Here is an 18,670-nt window from a genome sequence, read left to right as displayed (position 1 = left end):
GCCATAATGTTTCCATGCACCAGGGTGAACAAACACCCTGTTGGGGCCAAGAGAGACCGCTGCCTGAAACTGCAGGCAGTGTAGACAGTATAGAACTACTGTAAATTGGCCAGTGGTGTAACTTAACAACATCTGAATCTGCCTTAAACTGAGCTAGACCAATGCAGGGGTTCAGTCAGGGGTCTCTCACAATCTTTCCTGGAGAAGACTGGTATTGAACCTGGACCTTATGTAGGCCAGGTAAGCTAGACAGATGCTCTGTCACTGAGCGACAACCATTGCAAAAAAATTTAAGGTGCAAAGTGAGTGGAGCTTACACATGAAGGCCATTTTAAGTTGCTTCATGTAGTAGACAAGTCCTTAGTATGACAGATAGGTGGGCAACCCTGCCTGTCAGTCACTTGCCTGAGAGACGATTGAGTTGGTTCTACCCACCTATCAAATTCCCTTATGCAGCAGTTCCCAAACACTTAACAGACAGTTGGCGCTTGGCAACCTTTGCACATAGACCTGGCAGAGTGATGAGCATAAGGCTGGCATGACTCCTTTCTGCAGGGAACTTGGTCATGCAGCCAATCCATCCACTTCTTAACCAGCTCCACATCTAATGTCACATCGGGTGTGGGGCAGGTGGCCTATTTGGAGGGAAATGGCCTCGTGAACCAAATTGGAAACCTGTGCATGGCCAAATTTGTCCCATGTTCCACTGCTTTGTGAAATAATACAATCACCTGTCTGCCCAGTTGGTAGCTGCTCCGGATCTTTGATAGGTTAATAAGACGGAACCACATCTGAAGGGCCACAGGTTCTCCATCCTTAGTGTAACTGATGGTGTGCATAAGTGACAAAAGCTATAACATTGAGGAGTAGCCTGTAAGTTCACCTGTGGCATTAGAGCTTCAGAATCAATGATAGATTGCAGAAATAAGTAAGTGTGTGTATATGTGTGGTGGCAGACTTGGTGATGCTAAATGAGTATATGCTATTTTTTTGTTTTAATTTTTAGTGGAAGTTGGCAGTTCCACCCATATTCATTTATATTCTTTAGTAGTCTCAGCAGGAAGAAGCTAACTACCCAAAATCCAGCTTACTTTGGTGCTTGGCTAGCTCAAATCTGAAATAATGTTTTGTTGTTTTTTTTTGTGAGGTATGAGACATTGTTGAAGTTGCCACCCTGGTTTTGCATTTTCCCATAATGGAGGGGAATGGGTTGTGATAAGAGCCCTTGTCTGCAGCTATCATTTTCTTTGCTAAGACGATTCCTTAAAAGCTAAGATGATTCCTTAGCTGGCAACTTCACAGTTCTTATGTGGTGAAATGAATCACAGCACTGTACCTTAAAACATGTTTCTTCTGCAGAAGATGATAATTAGCTGGGCTGTCCCCTGAGGAAAGAATGAAGCCAGAGAGAATTTACATGTTGTTGGTTTCACTAATTCTGGCATGTTTCCACCAGCATGTCCACATTTGTGAATGCCTGAAAATGGATCTCTTTTTGCTGTGCCTGTATTTGCATAATTCATTCGGTGAAGAGTCTGGCATAGAGATACAGATTCTTTGCTATAGTTCTATAGATTATTATTCTAGCAATGAAAGGTCTTTCCATTGGGATACACCAGAATAGTTTTGTTTTTCCCCCAAATGACAACAAGCAGTGCATTGCTCATGCCCAGGCTATTTAATGAAACTAATTCTGTACCTAAGATCTGTAGACTGCATCCCTCCTTCTTTGCTTACCATGGCTGATTGATTACTACCTGCTGAAGAGTCTTTTGTTGTGAGCAATTTATTCTGATGTAGATTTAGCTATGATTACAAAGGATTGTAGATTGTCTTTACCCATTGCGGACGCCTTTTGTTCCTAATGCCAGTTTAAAAAGCATTCCCCAAACCCCAATTAGCAATCTGCCCATGCCCCCTTTTTCTCCAGAGCTTTGTTGTTGTCGCTCGATTTAAGATGTATATATCTTGCAAAGCAAATAAACATGGCTGTGCCAATTTTATTTACTTAAATAAATGAAAATCCCCAAGACTCTGAAAAATGAAAGCTTGACTAGATGGTAATGTTTGATTGAAAACAAACATAAAATATCCAGTTAAAATCCAGTAGATGAAATATAGGAGGAATAATAATAATAATAATGGCTAATCTCGGACTCAGAAATGAGGATTAGCCCAATAAATATTGCCTTGGACATTTTTTGGTAGAGCTAGCAACCACTTTGGTTGTAACTTTTCTAAGCTCATTTGCAAGGTTGCTGATGTTTGCTGTTCTCCAATAAGCAAGCTATAAGACATTAGGCAAAGTAAAATTCTTCATTCTCTTTTTGTTTACCAGAAAAGCTACACAGACCCGTCAGCTTTTATTGTCATGTTTGTTGCATTACACCTTGAATGTCTTTTATAGAGAGAACAACATATTCTAAGTGGCATAAATTATCTATAATCCTTTTGATGACTATTTCTGCTTCTGATTTCAAGCTTGTTATATTAGTGAAGCAATAGCCCTGTTTGGACATAATCCCAAAGTATGCTTATTTGAAGGGCTTGTGACCCCTTGTCCTTGGCCACAAGAAGATCAGAATGTTTTGCTTCAGTTTTTAACTAACCACAGTTTAGCATTACATATGTCTTAAGCTCAGCAAACTGTGGATAGTCTTAAATTATGGCATACTGGAACAAGCCATGTGTGGTTTATGAAGCTGGCATGTTTCAGTAAACCATAGTTAAAGCTAACCACAGTTTAGTGTTTGGATGTAACACCAAGCTTTGGGTAACTGAAAGCAGAAGCAGAGGTTTCTGATCTTCTTGTGGCCATGCCAGAAGCGAAGATTGGATGAGGGAGTGCATGAGCCAGACACTTGTTCATAAGGCTGTTAATGTGTCTGAACAAGGCCATTAAAGTGTGATCAGTGCTGCATGTTGATAGTATCAGCGAAATCCTTGGCTGGGATATAGAACATCTTTTGCATGAGTGGACAGCACTGCTGCTGGCATAGGGTTGCTGTCCCACAATTTCTTCTGATTCTGTCTTCCAAGTCTAGCCCTCTCCTGCATTATACCTCATGTTATTCTTGTTTTATGATCTTGAAGAGGGTAAGACATCACAGCAGGACTAGGAAGTAAAACAACTCTGTTGCGCAAGCAAAGTTCTGATTGCACATCTTTGGATCCAGTCCTTTATATTGTTGTTTTGTGACCTATAATTATTATTTATAAATTGCAACAGAATGCATTTCATTTCCATGGATAAGAATTTGTGTGTTTTTTCCATTGTTTTCATTGCACCCGCCTTGTTACCGCCCTACTCTTGACATGTTCTTGCTACCTAACACTTTCATCCTCTAACCACTTTTTATCTCATGAAGCAGAGAGGAGATCATTATTAAAATAAAACACGATCATTAACTGTAAGTTTTATTAACCCTGATATTCATCTGTAGAGTTGCATGTACTAATGAGGCTATGCCTTCTCAGCCGCCTCATTTAAATTCTGATTCAGCCATGAAATTCACTGGGTGTTCTTTTGCATGTCACTGTCTGTTAGCCTAACCTACCTCATGGATAGTTTTTCATGAAGATAAATTAGCAGGAAATACTGTAACTATACAAGACTGTTTTTTGGGGTAGCATGTATGAAGTATATATCAAATAACTCCCCATTTTACTCTGCTCAGAAAATTAACAGACAGAGAGCATCCTTATCTAGAACGGATACTCAACTTCTCTCAATATTATTTTCCTGGGGAAATGGTTTTTGTAGTTGGAAATGCCAGTATATTTCTGACAGTGCCACAAAGTTTTCAAGCCCTGCAGCTTTCTTAAGCAAGAATTCATTGCAGCCAAATTGGCAGATAAGCCAAGTCAGATACATTGCCTCTGAATTCAGAAAGCAGATGGGAACATTATCTTGACACCTCTAGGAACATAAAAAACTTCTCTGTAGTAGAGGCATGATAAGAAGGCATGTCTTCTTGTAGCAGTTCTGGAGTAGTCAAGATTGGTCACTTACTACTTGGATTGACAGACTTATATTTATTTACTATTATAGGTAAATATACTATTATATGTTCTCTGTGTATTCCAATTTTCAGCTAATTGTCTTCCAAAGTTGCTCACATTAATTTAAAAGGAGAAATATATCCAGTAATATTGGATGTTTCTGGACTGACCTTCCTATTCTAACTCTGTATTGTGTTCACCAGAGTGGAAAATACCTTTTCTGGCCAGCATACCTTATCTCCTATTGGGCCAAATGTGACAGTTTTTGAAAGTTTAAAGAGCAGCAAAAGACTGTTTGCAAAAGGGCTTTGACATGGAGAAGTAGAGGAGGTCTGATGTTTGCTTCCACCCAGTAGTCCTAATCTAAACTGCTCCACATGCCTGCAATTTGCATTGCCAAAAAACCCAAAACAAATGTTTTTTGAAAATGCAAATTGCAGGTGGCCCAGTCTGGATCAGGACTTCTGAGGATTTGATGACATCAGAGGTCCACCTTTCAACTCAGATTCTAGGTAGGTTGCAGAGAGGCGCTTCAAGGACTAGGAGATGTATAGTAGTTCTGGGGTGGGGAACAGATTGATTTTCATATGTCTTGATAAGTAATCGATTTTCCCTGGCAGAGTGGGCTTTGGGGGTGGGCACCCTAGCCAACACTAATAATAATAATAATAATAATAATAATAATAATAATAATAATATATTTATACTCCACCCTCCCATACCTCTTCCAAATAGATGCTTTCAGACTTCCGCTGCAAAGGAACTGGCCGGTGAATTTTTTGCTTCCTCAGACACCTCTAGTGGTCTGTTATATCACTCCTTTGTGATGATTAAAACAGGAGTGAAAATGCTTTTCGTAACTAACACTTTGGGGAGCTGGAGGAGATACGTTGCTGCATTAAGATGTGCTTGGAATCTTCTTTCAGTACCTTTAGAGAACTGGAATAATATTTGAATAATTACAAGGATGCTCCTCATGGCATATGCTCTTTCTCAAAATACAACCCAGATCCTTTCTGCATGAGGGAATACTATAAAACAAGCCTCTTTCATTGTTGTGCTTTGTTTTGATTTTGGAAGTTCTATCTTTCTGTTAGGTAGAAATCTACCTGCTTGCCTTCTTGTTGGAGCAATTCGTTTCTGCAACATCAAAATTAATTTTTTAAATATTATACAGGGGACCCATATTGGACATCAAAGCAAAGAGTTTTTGGGTGTTGTTGTTTGATTGTAATGTATCTGAGACCAAGTTGCGGAAACAAGACAAAGTTTGATATGTTTCCTTGATGGTTTTAGGTAACGGTAAAGGGACCCCTGACCATTAGGTCCAGTCGCGGATGACTCTGGGGTTGCGGCGCTCATGTTGCTTTATTGGCTGAGGGAGCCAGTGTACAGTGTGTAATTTCCTCTAAAAGAGAATTTATGGCTTCTAAAGCTGGTAGCCCAACTTCTAATCTTGCATCAGATTCTGAAAGAACAATTGTTGCAGCAAAAGCTGCACCCAATTTTAGCTAACCACAGCTGTAAACATCTGCTTCCTCTGCCATTCTCTGCCTCATCCTAAATTCAGACTGCTCCATACTGTTTTTTTTCTTGAGACGGACACACACACACACACACACACACACACCCCCCTATAAATCACTGGTTCCAGACTCTATCAGCAGGTAAATTACCAATTCAGGAAAACATTTCTAGTCACTTTGAGGAAATACATCAGCCAATCATCCCTGTCTTTTAGCAAGCATTCAGCAGAACACAGGATGGTTGCTTATCAGCCACAAGGAGAAGTGGAAGGAAGCTTTGGGGGAAAAGTTTAATATTGAGGGGTGGGAGTTCAATGCAACCGAAGAAGCCATGAGCTTCTGACTTGTTTGATCTAGTGCGTCACTTTGAACTGGACTCCCATTACGAATCTCTCAAAATATATGAGACACCGAAGGAAATGAGACTGTTCAATTATCTACAGCAAGGAAGAAGTGGAATTGAAGCAACTATATTTTAGATTGCCTCATGTGGATGCCCCATTGGTTAGCAATCCTGTAGCTATGGAGTTCTTCTTCATCTTCTTCAGGAACAGCTTAATTGAATAAAATAAAAATAAAAGGTGTACTATATCATTATTCAAGCTAACAATTCCAATTCCATATACTTACCTAATGTGTATAGGCATTACTATTATCCAAATACATAACATATTTTAACCTGCTGGCTGTGGAATGCTGAGGTGAAAATGTCCCCTTAATCAAGGTTTAAGAACTGATTGTTTTTCTTGATTGCTTTATTATGATGCTGATTTTGAAAGGGTTTAAAATATTTTTTGAGCTGAGTTACAATGACAGATGTCCCCTGCTGTCTTGTTTACTATTTTGCTGGTTGTTTTCTTATAGATAATTTTCTATGTATTTTATGCACTGTAAACTACCTTGGAATGGTTTTTACCCTGAATACTGCATAAAATACTTTAAATATAAACAAATAAATGCTTTACACTTTTGTTGTTCACATGCCTTGGCATTTGCAAGAGATAGACATACCACAAAGTTGTCATATGGCAGGATTTGGATTAGGATAATAATTGTGTTACTTAGCAGATATAGGAAGTATTTACAGTGGTGCCCCGCAAGACGAATGCCTCGCAAGACGGAAAACCCGCTAGACGAAAGGGTTTTCCGTTTTTGAGTTGCTTCGCAGGACGAATTTCCCTATGGGCTTGCTTCGCAAGACGAAAATGTCTTGCGAGTCTTGAGATTTTTTTCCGCTCCCCCCCCCTTTTTCTAAGCCGCTAAGCATTTAAGAGCCTTTTAGCAGCTAAGCTGCTAAGCCGATAAGCCTTTAATAGCCGCTAAACCGCTAATAGCGCTAATCCGCTAAGCCGCTAATAGGGTTGCTTCGCAAGACGAAAAAACCGCTAGACGAAGACACTCGCGGAACGGATTAATTTCGTCTTGCGAGGCACCACTGTATCATTGTTTGAGGGGAGACATATCTCTGCTTTGCTGACTTAGCACTGTGGTGTGCATTTCATTCCCCTTCAGTTTCAATAGGACTTTCTTCCAAATAAGGACAGTTAGGATTACAGTCTTAGTGGGCATGGAATCTGAATTATTCCTTGTGTCTTTTTAAAAGGCTAAGCCATTCACATGTAAGGTTAGTCATCATCTGGCAAAGAGAAGGAAAAACAACAACTAAGCTGCGGCTGTTAGCACTTACTATGCCTCTTGAATAAACAGAATATTTAAGGTGCTAGTGCCAGGCATGCTTTATGGGAACATAAATGTGAATCCACAGAAAACCTATTTTAAAACATGATCAGGGGGCAGAGTATTCGTTTCATCATTGGAACTTCTTGGCCTCTTTCTTTTTCATTCCTGAAAGCTTCCTCATTCTCTCACAAAATGGAAAAGAGTAAAGTAGCTCACTTGCTTCTGTATCCAGAACACAGCAACTCTACAGTTGTGTTTGGCAATTGATTCTGTAGTAATTGGTTATGTTATAGGGCTAAGGTTAACCTCAATATAGCTACCCTTGTACAGGGTCAAGGTATGAGATGACTTCTATGATGGTGAAGATTTAAAAAAACAAAAACAAAACAACTACAAATAATATTTTCTGATTCCAGCTTTAGTCCTGTATAATCAGTTATTGTGTGTGATAGCACATTATAAGCTAACTTTAAGTCTTTGGATGAAAGTCATATCAATGTAATAAATAAATCAAAAAATTCTAGAATCCATGTCATGTCAGCATATAATAACTATAGTGTGCAAACTTTTGAGTTCTTCACCAGGCTAGAAATAAAACAAAGGAGAGGAGGAAAGAAAATAGGCTGATGGTGAAGCCATGGAGCCTGCATCTGGTCATAGTCCTTAAGATGCAGCGTGGGAGAAGGTAGCACATTAAAATGAGGCGTTGGGTACTAGGCAGGTTTCTGGTTGCACCAAAGGCTGCTGGGAAGAAGGAACAGTGACTGAGACTTCATGGTTCTACTGTCAGTTATCTCCAGTGTTAGAAACTCGGATTTATAAGATAGGCGCCAAATGGCTCTCCAAACCAGGGTTGTAGTCGCTGCTCCTGATCTAGCCTGATGAAGAGTTCTGAAGAACTCAAATTGCCCAGTGTTTTGTGGCATTTTTGTTGGCCTAATAAATGTATTGCCCTAATACTGAGTTTATAATGCCTTTTGCTTGTTGTATAACTTGGTGGTAGCGGTGGAAGTGAGTGTGTGGCCTGTAGCCAACTGGCTGCTGTGGGTCTGTTGTTGTTTTCCCCCCACAGCTAAAGAGAGTCCTTGCCCTGTTGGCATCAGGGAATGGGAGAGATAAAATAGTCAATGTCTTTTGTCGGCGCATTTGTTGGCATCACCTTATCTATGTTGATTTGCACTTTAAGCCCATAAGCTACAATTGACAGACCAGGACACTGATTTTGCTTTCTCCTTCATGTTATCCAAGCAGATAATCTAAGCGATGCCTTGAAGAAGCTGAAGATAACAGCTGTTGACAGCACAGCTGATAGCTTGGAGGGGTGCTTGGACTGTCTGCTTCAAGCTCTGGCTCAAAACAGTAAGTTTTATTGTTCCCTCCAATTTCATACCATATGATTCAATCAATAAATGATTATGGAGGTAATAAGTGTATCAAATGGAATAAATCTGTAAGTGGAACTGGCGCAATAGCTGTTTATGTTGAACAGAAATAGCAGAGGGTGAGGGAGACTTTAGAAACAAGAAAACTAAAACCCGGAAATCAACAACAGCCTGACTATGGGCCTGCAGATAAACCTGCGCCCCAAGTCTCCGCTGAGAAAAGTCTGTTCACCCCTTCTTTTTAAGATCTGTGTTTTATTATGAAGTTGAAAAGCTATCAGAATAATTTTGTGACACCAAGCCCTAGAATTCTGTATGAGAAAATGCAATTGTGGAGTCACAGATAGTCACAAATAATGCTGGCTGCATTATTATTATTATTATTATTATTATTATTATCATCATCATCATCATCATCATCATCTTTGTGGGACAAAAAAGAATAGAAATACATGGAAAATAAACAGAAGGTACATGAAAGACAACTCACCAGAGCAGTATTTGAACACTACTGGCCTAGACTAGTGTGATGTTCGAGGCTGAACGTCATCTATATGCAACTCAAAAGTAGGGGGATTTAGGAGACATAATAATGTTTCTGTCTCTAGAGTGTATTGTGTCCTCCCCAAACAATTTGGGGGTGACCCCTCCTGTGGGCCAGGCAGGAGAAAAAGGTGGTGATAATAATGATGCTTCTGAAATGCCCACCCCAACAAAACCCAACAATTTGGGAACGGAGAAAAGCTGATAATGATGATGATGATGATGATGAGGCCTTTGCACTGCACTGCACTGCCCTGCCCCTTGGGCAGAAGCAGCAGAAAGGTGAAGATGATAGTGATAATAATGATGCCTTTGCACTGGGTCTCTCTCCCCCAAGAATTTTGGAACAATCAGGAAAAGAGTGGTAATGATGATGGTGATAATAACGGAGGTACCTCTGCACTGGGCTTTCCCATTCCAGCCACTTTGGAGTAGTCCCTGCTGTAGGGCATTCAGCAACAACAGAAGCCATATCCTTCTCAACACACCCACATACTCAGCTGAGGACCATCTCCTGCAGCTGCCTACTGTAGGCAGCAAAACAAATACAGCCGCAACAGGGGTATTCCTGCATTTCTTCGCCCACCCCCAGATTTTCAAAACGTTCCTCGAGCAGCTGTGTGCTAGCTCTTCTGTGCAACTGTCCTGGCTCCCATCCAGCTTGAAGCAGCAGCCCGAGTTCAAGGAGTTCAGGATCAAAGGAAGGAGGTCGGAACTGCAAGGAAGCAGCAGAGTCGTCCTCACAAGGCGGTATGTCCATCTGCTACTCTTCTGAAGATGTGGCAAGGCGGGCTCACTTGTGAGGCTCTCGTGCCTTGCAAGACTGCCAAGAGTGCAGACACTCACTGAGTCGGCAAAGATGCATCTGTTCCCATGAGTCTGCAGCCAGGTCCTGAGTGACCAGACTGTGGGCTCCTCATCTGACTCTGGCTCCTCCACCCCAACGGTTGACTGATGCCCTCTCTGGGTTCTGTTGCTACGTTCCTTTCTCTGGAAGGGAGGAAGGGAAGCGAGTCTGGCTTCCCCTACTGGGGCAACCAGATCTGGAGGAAGTAAAAGTATGAACACCTTTTTTAGCCCCAGTTCTCCAGTTTCAGCCTCCCCCACCTCACATTATTTTCATCATCATCATCCTTCCACTCCACTCCTGAGCTTTGGGACATATGAGAGCAGGCAGCAAAACGAGTAATAGGAAATTCCCCCACTTCCCCCCCCCCACCTCAGCACAGAATATTTTTTGAAGCTTCTCAAATGCCTGCTCACTGATGGCTCCACGTGGTTGGCAGGCAGCAAAATAAAACAAACCAAGCAGCAAATGGGTGGATCCTGCTGATCTTTCCATAACCGCATTTCCATGCTTTGGAGGACCTCAGGAATTCCCTTCTCCTGGTGTCCAAACAAATCATTTTTTGACTTCACTCATTTACTGAAAACACTGGCAGAGTAAGAGCAATACCTTGTCATTACTGGCTATTACTAAATTTAATCAACGGATGGTTTAAAAAATGTCCGCAATTTAACTTTGAAGAAAAAGAGAAATTATTTTGTTTACGTCAGGCATAGACAAACTCGGCCCTCCAGATGTTTTGGGACTACAGCTCCCACCATCCCTGACCACTGGTCCTGTTAACTAGAGATGGTGGGAGTTGTAGTTCCAAAACATCTGGAGGGCTGAGTTTGCCTGTGCCTGGCTTACATAGTTCAAAATGGAGATATTTCTCCTAGTGATGTCTTACAGGAAACTACGTTATACCAGGGTTCCAATACCGACTTGGTCATGAAGCTCACTGGGTGAACCTTGGGTTAGTAACTATCTCTCAGAATAGCCTACCTTGCAAAGTTGTTTTAAGGATAAAAATAGGGGGCGGGAACCATGTATGCCACCTTGAGCTCCTTGGAGGAAGGGTGGGGTATAAATGTAACAATAACAAAATAAATAAATTCAGCTTGGTGACTGGAAACAGCTCTCTAGCATTTCAGGCAGTTGACAGTGGTTGAATTGGAGGCCTTTTTACATGCAGAGCATTTGCTGTGCCGCTGAACCAGGTTCCTTTCCCAGATACCTTTCTTGAACTCTACATGTAATGCTCCAGCTGTGTCCAATGTATTGGTTGCCATAATGAATCCTTTCTTGTTAGAAGGTGCTAAAAATTGTCATTTATTATACAGTTTGATCGCGCCATGCAATTCCACCCCATCTTATCTGGACAACAGTTGCTCCTGAAAATTCAGACCTTGGCCTTATCACCTTACCAGTCTTGGAAGATACTGAATTATTTGTTGGATCATTTTTGTCCTCAGTTTTTCAGCTTGGTCTCCTAATGAGGCTGCTAGCATATTAATTTCAGTTATGGAAACATCTCCTACTGGGACTAAACTCTCAAACAGCCATCAGCTCATGGTCCCAAGATGGTCAGCCATCAACTGAACCATCGACCTGAAAACCTATAATTGGCCAATGCAACCAAGTTTGTCCTGTTTCCCATAGATTGTCTAGTGAGGTTTAATATTGTGTCAATGAAGGTGGTTTTTTTTGTTTTGTTTTTTTAAGACACCAGATGAGTCTTGAATGGAGAGTTAAATCTTAAATTCTGGCTCATTTACGAAGAAACAAAAATAAAGTCTCCTGTTAACAAAAACTTATTTTGAAGGATATACTGGTAATTTCCTTTTATTTAAACCATTTTTATCCTGCCCTTCACACTATGGTAGCTTCTACTTTATTTTGTGTTATTGTTGTTGCTTCTGCCTCCATTTTATTTTATTTTTATTACAGTGGTACCTTGGGTTAAGAACTTAATTCATTCTGGAGGTCCATTCTTAACCTGAAACTGTTCTTAACCTGAGGTACCACTTTAGCTAATGGGGCCCCCCGCTGCTGCCACGCCGCCAGAGCACGATTTCTGTTCTCATCCTGAAGCAAAGTTCTTACCCCGAGGTACTATTTCTGGGTTAGCAGAGTCTGTAACCTGAAGCGTCTGTAACCCAAGGCACCACTGTAATTGCTTTCTGCTTTATAAGATTTTAAAGCAGTGGTTGTCAAACTTTTTTTTCTCTGGGCTGCACTTTCAGAATAAAATTTGCTCGCACCACACTGAATTTTTTATTGGTAAGAAACACGTTGGAAAAGAAAAAGAAACAACTCCTAGCAGTGCTTGAATTGTAACATAGAGCACAACTACTTTATAATATGAGCATGGGGCACCCAGAAAGTATAACACAATCCAGCTACATAAGAAAATGTATCATTCCCAAAATATAATCATAAACAAGTCTTCTCCAGCACTCAGTTTGAATGGCGATTCTAGATTACATCTAGGATTGCCCTCAGTATCACTTTATGTGCTTGCTCTCATTTTGAGAAGATATCTATCCATATTCTGCAAATTAAAGAAATTATTTTGATAAGATATGATACTGTACTACACTGAAATATTTAAAGGGAACTGAACCAGACCTTGTAAAAACTCTGTTCCTTATTCTTGTCAATGTTACGTCATAGAGTTGGCACCTGGAATTGGATACTAACTGCTGGAGTATCTTCACTTAATTCACTGGTTTTCAGACCTGAGGTAATAGGTTTCTCACCCTAATAACTATAGAGATTCCAGATTAGAAGATTATTCCAACCTTTGGCCTTTGTGTGACTTTCATAAGTCACCAATGCTCCAACAGAGACAAAAAAATTCTTTTAATGAAATCCTCTGACTAGCCTAAAAAGAAAATGTCTGGCATTTCCAGTAGTTTAACAATCTTGCTGGGTCCCAAATGTTCCCTTACATGTTGTTAATCCCCCTTCCTGAGCAAGGAAAGCAAAAGAAGGTCTGGTTTGATGGATTCTCATCTGCCCTTTTCCTAGTTGGTCTCCCCTGTGGCTCATTACCTTCCATATTCTGTAGTGCTATCTGTACCAAACAAAAGGCTTATAACGAGGGCGTTTCACACACATCTAGCCTCCAGGAATTTTCCAGGGAACAACAGATGGGTGTTCTCTTTCCAATGGTGGAATTGCTGCATTACTTTGTGCTTCCTGCGGTAGGGCTGACTGTGACAGCTGTGGGCAGGCGTCTGTCTCTCACTCTCAAACGCACATGCTCAACTTCAAATGAACTAGGATGTGTGTGTGTGTGTGTGTGTGTGTGTGTGTTAACAGGGTGAGAAAGAGAGCTTGCATTGGCAGAGCCTACAAAATATGACATGCCGGGTGCGGGGAATTAACAGATTTAGTTGGAATGGGTGCTAGATCTTTCTAACTATTCAAAAAGGCTCTGCTCGGTTTTATTATTGTATTTACTGCATTTAATACCCCATGTTTTTGATCCTGAAGGTTTAAAGTAGCAAAACAGTAAAGAAGAATACACTGTAAAGTAAAATGCAGAAATAAAAATGATATAAACTGTGGTTTTAAAAGACATCAGCAGCACGGGGGGAAAGACCAGAAACTTATCCTTAAACATCTGTACCAGAATCCATTTTTAAACAATCAAGACTTTACCACTCACCAGAAAACAAGTGATGATTGAGCCACATTAAGGTTGTTGTTTTTTGCTTCAGTGTACACCAGGCAGGCACCACAAATAACCCAGAGATTCATTTTAAATAAAAGGACACATTCTACTCATGTAAAAACATGCTGATTCCCGGACCGTCTGCGGGCCGGATTGAGAAGGTGATTGGGCCGCATCCGGCCCCCGGGCCTTAGGTTGCCTACCCCTGCCATAAGCAGTTGAGTGTGTAGTGTTCTCTCCTCTCCCCGCCCCCCATTAGTTTCCTCTCTCCCCACCATTGTTGGCTCTGAAACAGGAGATGTGTGTGAACTTAAGATGTAAAAACCCACAGTACAGGGTCAAGTGTACTTATATCGATCAGTTAGGAATCCAAGCAGCCTCTGAGAGAAAGCAAACGAAGCATTGGCATAGAACTCTCTGGAAGAAGAGAAATACAGAGATTTTACGTGCTTGTGAAAACCTTCCCAAGTGCCATCTTGTGATCTTGCATTTGTAATGTAGATTACAGTTTCGTTTTGAAGGAGTACCCTTTGTGTTTAAACTTGTAAGGTTATGTGTGTCCTTTTTAACAAAGAAAGAAGATTGAGTACGAATGTGTGACATTGACAGTAGATGTGTGTTTCATCTTTTTGTCCATTCTCCCTGCATCCCCAGTTTAGCTATGCAATATCTTCTGTTCAACGTTTCTGGGTGTGTCTTGCAATCATGTTTTTCACCAAGCATTGTTATGTTGTGTTGTGTTATCTGAAATTAGTTTGTAACTATCATCATCATCATCATCATCTGTTGGTTGCTATTGTGTTTTAATGTTGTATTTATGTATATATTGTATATGATGTATATTCTTTTTGGATGGTTGATATTACCATGTTGGTTGAAACAACAGCAAAAATAAACAAAACAAAATGAAGCAATATTACACAGCATCCCAATCTCTTAGCTTTGAGAGACACCAAGTTCTTCTCCAGGGTTCAGCTCCTTAGAATGAAGGAAGACTGTGGTGTCTTTAGGATATATGGTTTTATTTACATATATACACAATCTGGGACGCGGGTGGCACTGTGGGTTAAACCACAGAGCCTAGGGCTTGCCGATCAGAAGGTCGGTGGTTCGAATCCCCGCGACGGGGTGAGCTCCCGTTGTTCGGTCCCTGCTCCTGCCAACCTAGCAGTTCGAAAGCACGTCAAAATGCAAGTAGATAAATAGGTAAGTAGGTAAATAGGCAAGTAGATAAATAGGATGTCACATAGAGGAGGGAGAAAGGTTGTTTTCTGCTGCTCCAGAGAAGCGGACACGGAGCAATGGATCCAAACTACAAGAAAGAAGATTCCACCTAAACATTAGGAAGAACTTCCTGACAGTAAGAGCTGTTCGACAGTGGAATTTGCTGCCAAGGAGTGTGGTGGAGTCTCCTTCTTTGGAGGTCTTTAAGCAGAGGCTTGACAACCATATGTCAGGAGTGCTCTGATGGTGTTTCCTGCTTGGCAGGGGGTTGGACTCGATGGCCCTTGTGGTCTCTTCCAACTCTATGATTCTATGATTCTAGGTACCGCTCCGGCGGGAAGGTAAACGGCGTTTCCGTGTGCTACTCTGGTTCGCCAGAAGCAGCTTTGTCATGCTGGCCACATGACCCGGAAGCTGTACGCCGGCTCCCTTGGCCAATAAAGCGAGATGAGCGCCGCAACCCCAGAGTCGGCCACGACTGGACCTAATGGTCAGGGGTCCCTTTACCCTTTACCTCTATACACAACCTGAGCATAGGATGGAAGGGCTCACAGCATTAACACCCCAAAAGCTCTTGTTCCTCCATTCATCACAGCTTTAGAATCCAGCACAGAGCAGTTTCTGACTCCAGTTTCCTGCTCTCACACACTACTCTGGCTATTGTTCTCCTAAGTAGCAGGTACATGAGGCCGTGGGTCAGGGAAAGGCAGATAGCAGGACCAGCACCCATTGCAAGGGAAGAGGCTTCCAGCATGATCCATTGTTGCTTTCCCCTGGGTCATTGCTTTCAGGCACCTTACTTACCATCTGTCATGGTCACTTTACTACATTTGTCCTTTACTACAGCGGAGGGAAGAAGATCCCTTCCATGAAATCTATTCTGTGTACAAATGCTCCTTCACTTCGTATTAAGTTACCTAGGGAGTGAAGTTGGGTCTATTTACATAGTGGGCATCCAATAAAAAGCCACACAAGAGCAATTTAAACCTTTGTTCTCTGTGCTTGTTCTTATTTCACTTTTGGTCATGTTATGGTAAAGGCTCCACCCTTGAGTTTCAGACCCTGAAACCTTCCTATAATGTCAGAATGGGTTGTGGCAGGGTAAGTGTTCAGATAATTATTATTTTTTATTTTTAGATTGAGTTTTGACTTAGAAAGAAAAGCAGGCAAAGCACATACAGTGGTACCTCGGTTTACAGACACTTCAGGTTACAGACGCTTCACGTTACAGACTCCGTTACAGACACATTACAGAAATAGTACCTCAGGTTTAGAACTTTGCTTCAGCGTGAGAACAGAAATCGTGCGGCAGCAGCGCTGCGGCAGCGGGAGGCCCCATTAGCTAAAGTGGTACCTCAGGTTAAGAACAGTTTCAGGTTAAGAAAGGACCTCCAGAACGAATTAAGTTCTTAACCCAAGGTACCACTGTATAGTCCTTTGATGGGGAAGTGCCTTTGTGAATTCTTCAACTTGAAGTTCCAGGTTCAAATGTGCCCATATCCTCAACATTCAATATGCGGTGTTCTTCTTCCTTCCTTCCACCCCCTGCCCACACAGACTCTTCTGAATTCTGCCATTTTACATAGTAAGAAGTTTATGTTGCAGTAACGAAATGAAATGAAATGCAGTATTAATTTCTCCATAAAATGAGTCTTGCATCCAGCTCTTGAGGAATATTTATTGCAACCCAAGACTTGGTGTTTCGTATAAAACTTCACAGTACCTACTGGGAAGGGGTAGTACATTGGAGTAAGAACTAATGCTACTCTTCCTAATTGACAACCACTAAATAGGTATGGCTGCCTATCTGAAATGCCACGACACTGAATGGCATTATGACTATTTTTTCCTCAATTATATTTAATCGATTTTAGTGATAATTATGCGTGTGGTTAAATATTGCTGCTAGAATACAGTGTGTTAAAGAAAACGAGCATGGTCTGAAGAAAGGTCTGTATGTTTTGTGAGTTGTCCTCTTCTAAGTTGGGGAATACTCCCTACTTTTAGTGAGCAATGCTATGCACCCATATTTGAGGCCCCCCATGCCCCTATGGGACGTGGGTGGCGCTATGAGTTAAACCACAGAGCCTAGGACTTGCTGATCAGAAGGTCGGCGGTTTGAATCCCCACGATGGGGTGAGCTCCCATTGCTCGGTCCTTGCTCCTGCCAACCTAGCAGTTTGAAAGCACGTCAAAGTACAAGTAGATAAATAGTTACCACTCTGGCGGGAAGGTAAATGGCGTTTCCGTGCGCTGCTCTGGTTCGCCAGAATCGGCTTAGCCATGCTGGCCGCGTGACCCGGAAGCTGTACACCGGCTCCCTTGGCCAATAAAGCGAGATGAGCACCGCAACCCCAGAGTCGGCCACGACTGGACCTAATGGTCAGGGGTCCCTTTACCGTTACCGTTTTTTATATATATATAAATATTTATTAAGGTTTTCACAATATTACAAAATGAAAAAGAAAAAATACAAAATAAAAATAGTTAAAAACAATTCAATCTTTCCATCACTTATCTTTCATTTGCTTGTTTCCCGGACCTCCTCATACCTCCCTTTTTTGTATTCCAGTTCAATTTATTAGTTCAGCAATTCCTTTCCCTCCTTATTTTATCCTGATCTTTAATCTTAATATATTATAGCATTAAATTTTTACCTGTTAAAAATCCATTTTTTCATATTCTTTTATACCATTACAGCTAGAAACCACTTAACTTCAATCCAACATCATTCTAACATTCATTAATTTTGCAGTATTTCTGTAAATAGTCTTTAAATTTCTTCCAATCTTCTTCCACCGACTCTTCTCCCTGGTCCCGGATTCTGCCAGTCATTTCCGCCAATTCCATGTAGTCCATCACCTTCATCTGCCATTCTTCCAGAGTGGGTAGGTCTTGTGTCTTCCAATACTTTGCAATAAGTATTCTTGCTGCGGTTGTGGCATACATAAAGAAAGTTCTATCCTTCTTTAACACCGATTGGCCGACTATGCCCAGGAGAAAGGCCTCTGGTTTCTTCAAGAAGGTATATTTAAATACCTTTTTTAATTCATTATAAATCATCTCCCAGAAAGCCTTAATCCTTGGGCACGTCCACCATAGATGAAAAAATGTACCTTCAGTTTCTTTACATTTCCAACATTTATTATCGGGCAAGTGATAGATTTTTGCAAGCTTGACTGGGGTCATGTACCACCTGTATATCATTTTCATAATATTCTCTCTTAAGGCATTGCATGCCGTAAACTTCATACCTGTGGTCCATAACTGTTCCCAGTCAGCCATCAATATGTTATGTCCAACATCTTGTGCCCATTTAATCATAGCAGATTTCACCGTTTCATCCTGAGTATTCCATTTCAACAGCAAGTTATACATCTTTGACAAAATCTTAGTTTTGGGTTCTAACAGTTGTTTCTAATTTTGATTTTTCCACCTGGAAGCCGACTTTCTTGTCCAAATTATATGCCTCCATTATCTGATAATAATGAAGCCAGTCTCGCACTTTGTTTTTTAGTTTTTCAAAACTTTGCAATTTCAGTCTATCTCCATCTTGTTCCAAAATTTCCCAATATTTCGGCCATTTGACCTCCATATTGAGCTTTTTCTGAGCTTTCGCTTCCATCGGTGACAGCCACCTTGGGGTTTTATTTTCCAATAAGTCCTTATATCTTATCCAGACATTAAACAATGCTTTCCTGACAATATGGTTTTTAAATGCTTTGTGCACTTTGACCTTATCATACCACAGATATGCATGCCATCCAAATACGTTGTTAAAACCTTCTAAATCCGAAATGTCTGT

The 18,670-nt window shown here is 41.1% G+C and overlaps 1 protein-coding gene across 4 annotated transcripts in view; it reads left to right on the top strand.

The window, feature by feature from the left end:
• Positions 1-18,670, top strand: part of RAP1GDS1 (Rap1 GTPase-GDP dissociation stimulator 1) — a 99,148-nt gene that overhangs the window by 24,237 nt on the left and 56,241 nt on the right. For 3 of the 4 annotated variants that reach the window (XM_081020858.1, XM_081020856.1, XM_081020859.1), the window contains exon 2: positions 8,457-8,567. In XM_081020858.1, the coding sequence (XP_080876984.1) occupies positions 8,457-8,567 (111 nt within the window). The remainder of the gene's footprint in view (positions 1-8,456; positions 8,568-18,670) is intronic. The other variant, XM_081020857.1, reaches the window with a different exon arrangement.

This window comes from Podarcis pityusensis (assembly GCF_964106645.2).
Source record: "Podarcis pityusensis genome assembly, chromosome: 9".
NCBI lineage: Eukaryota > Metazoa > Chordata > Lepidosauria > Squamata > Lacertidae > Podarcis > Podarcis pityusensis.
Note: the sequence above shows the minus strand (reverse complement) of the source record. Positions and strands in the feature narration are given on the sequence as shown.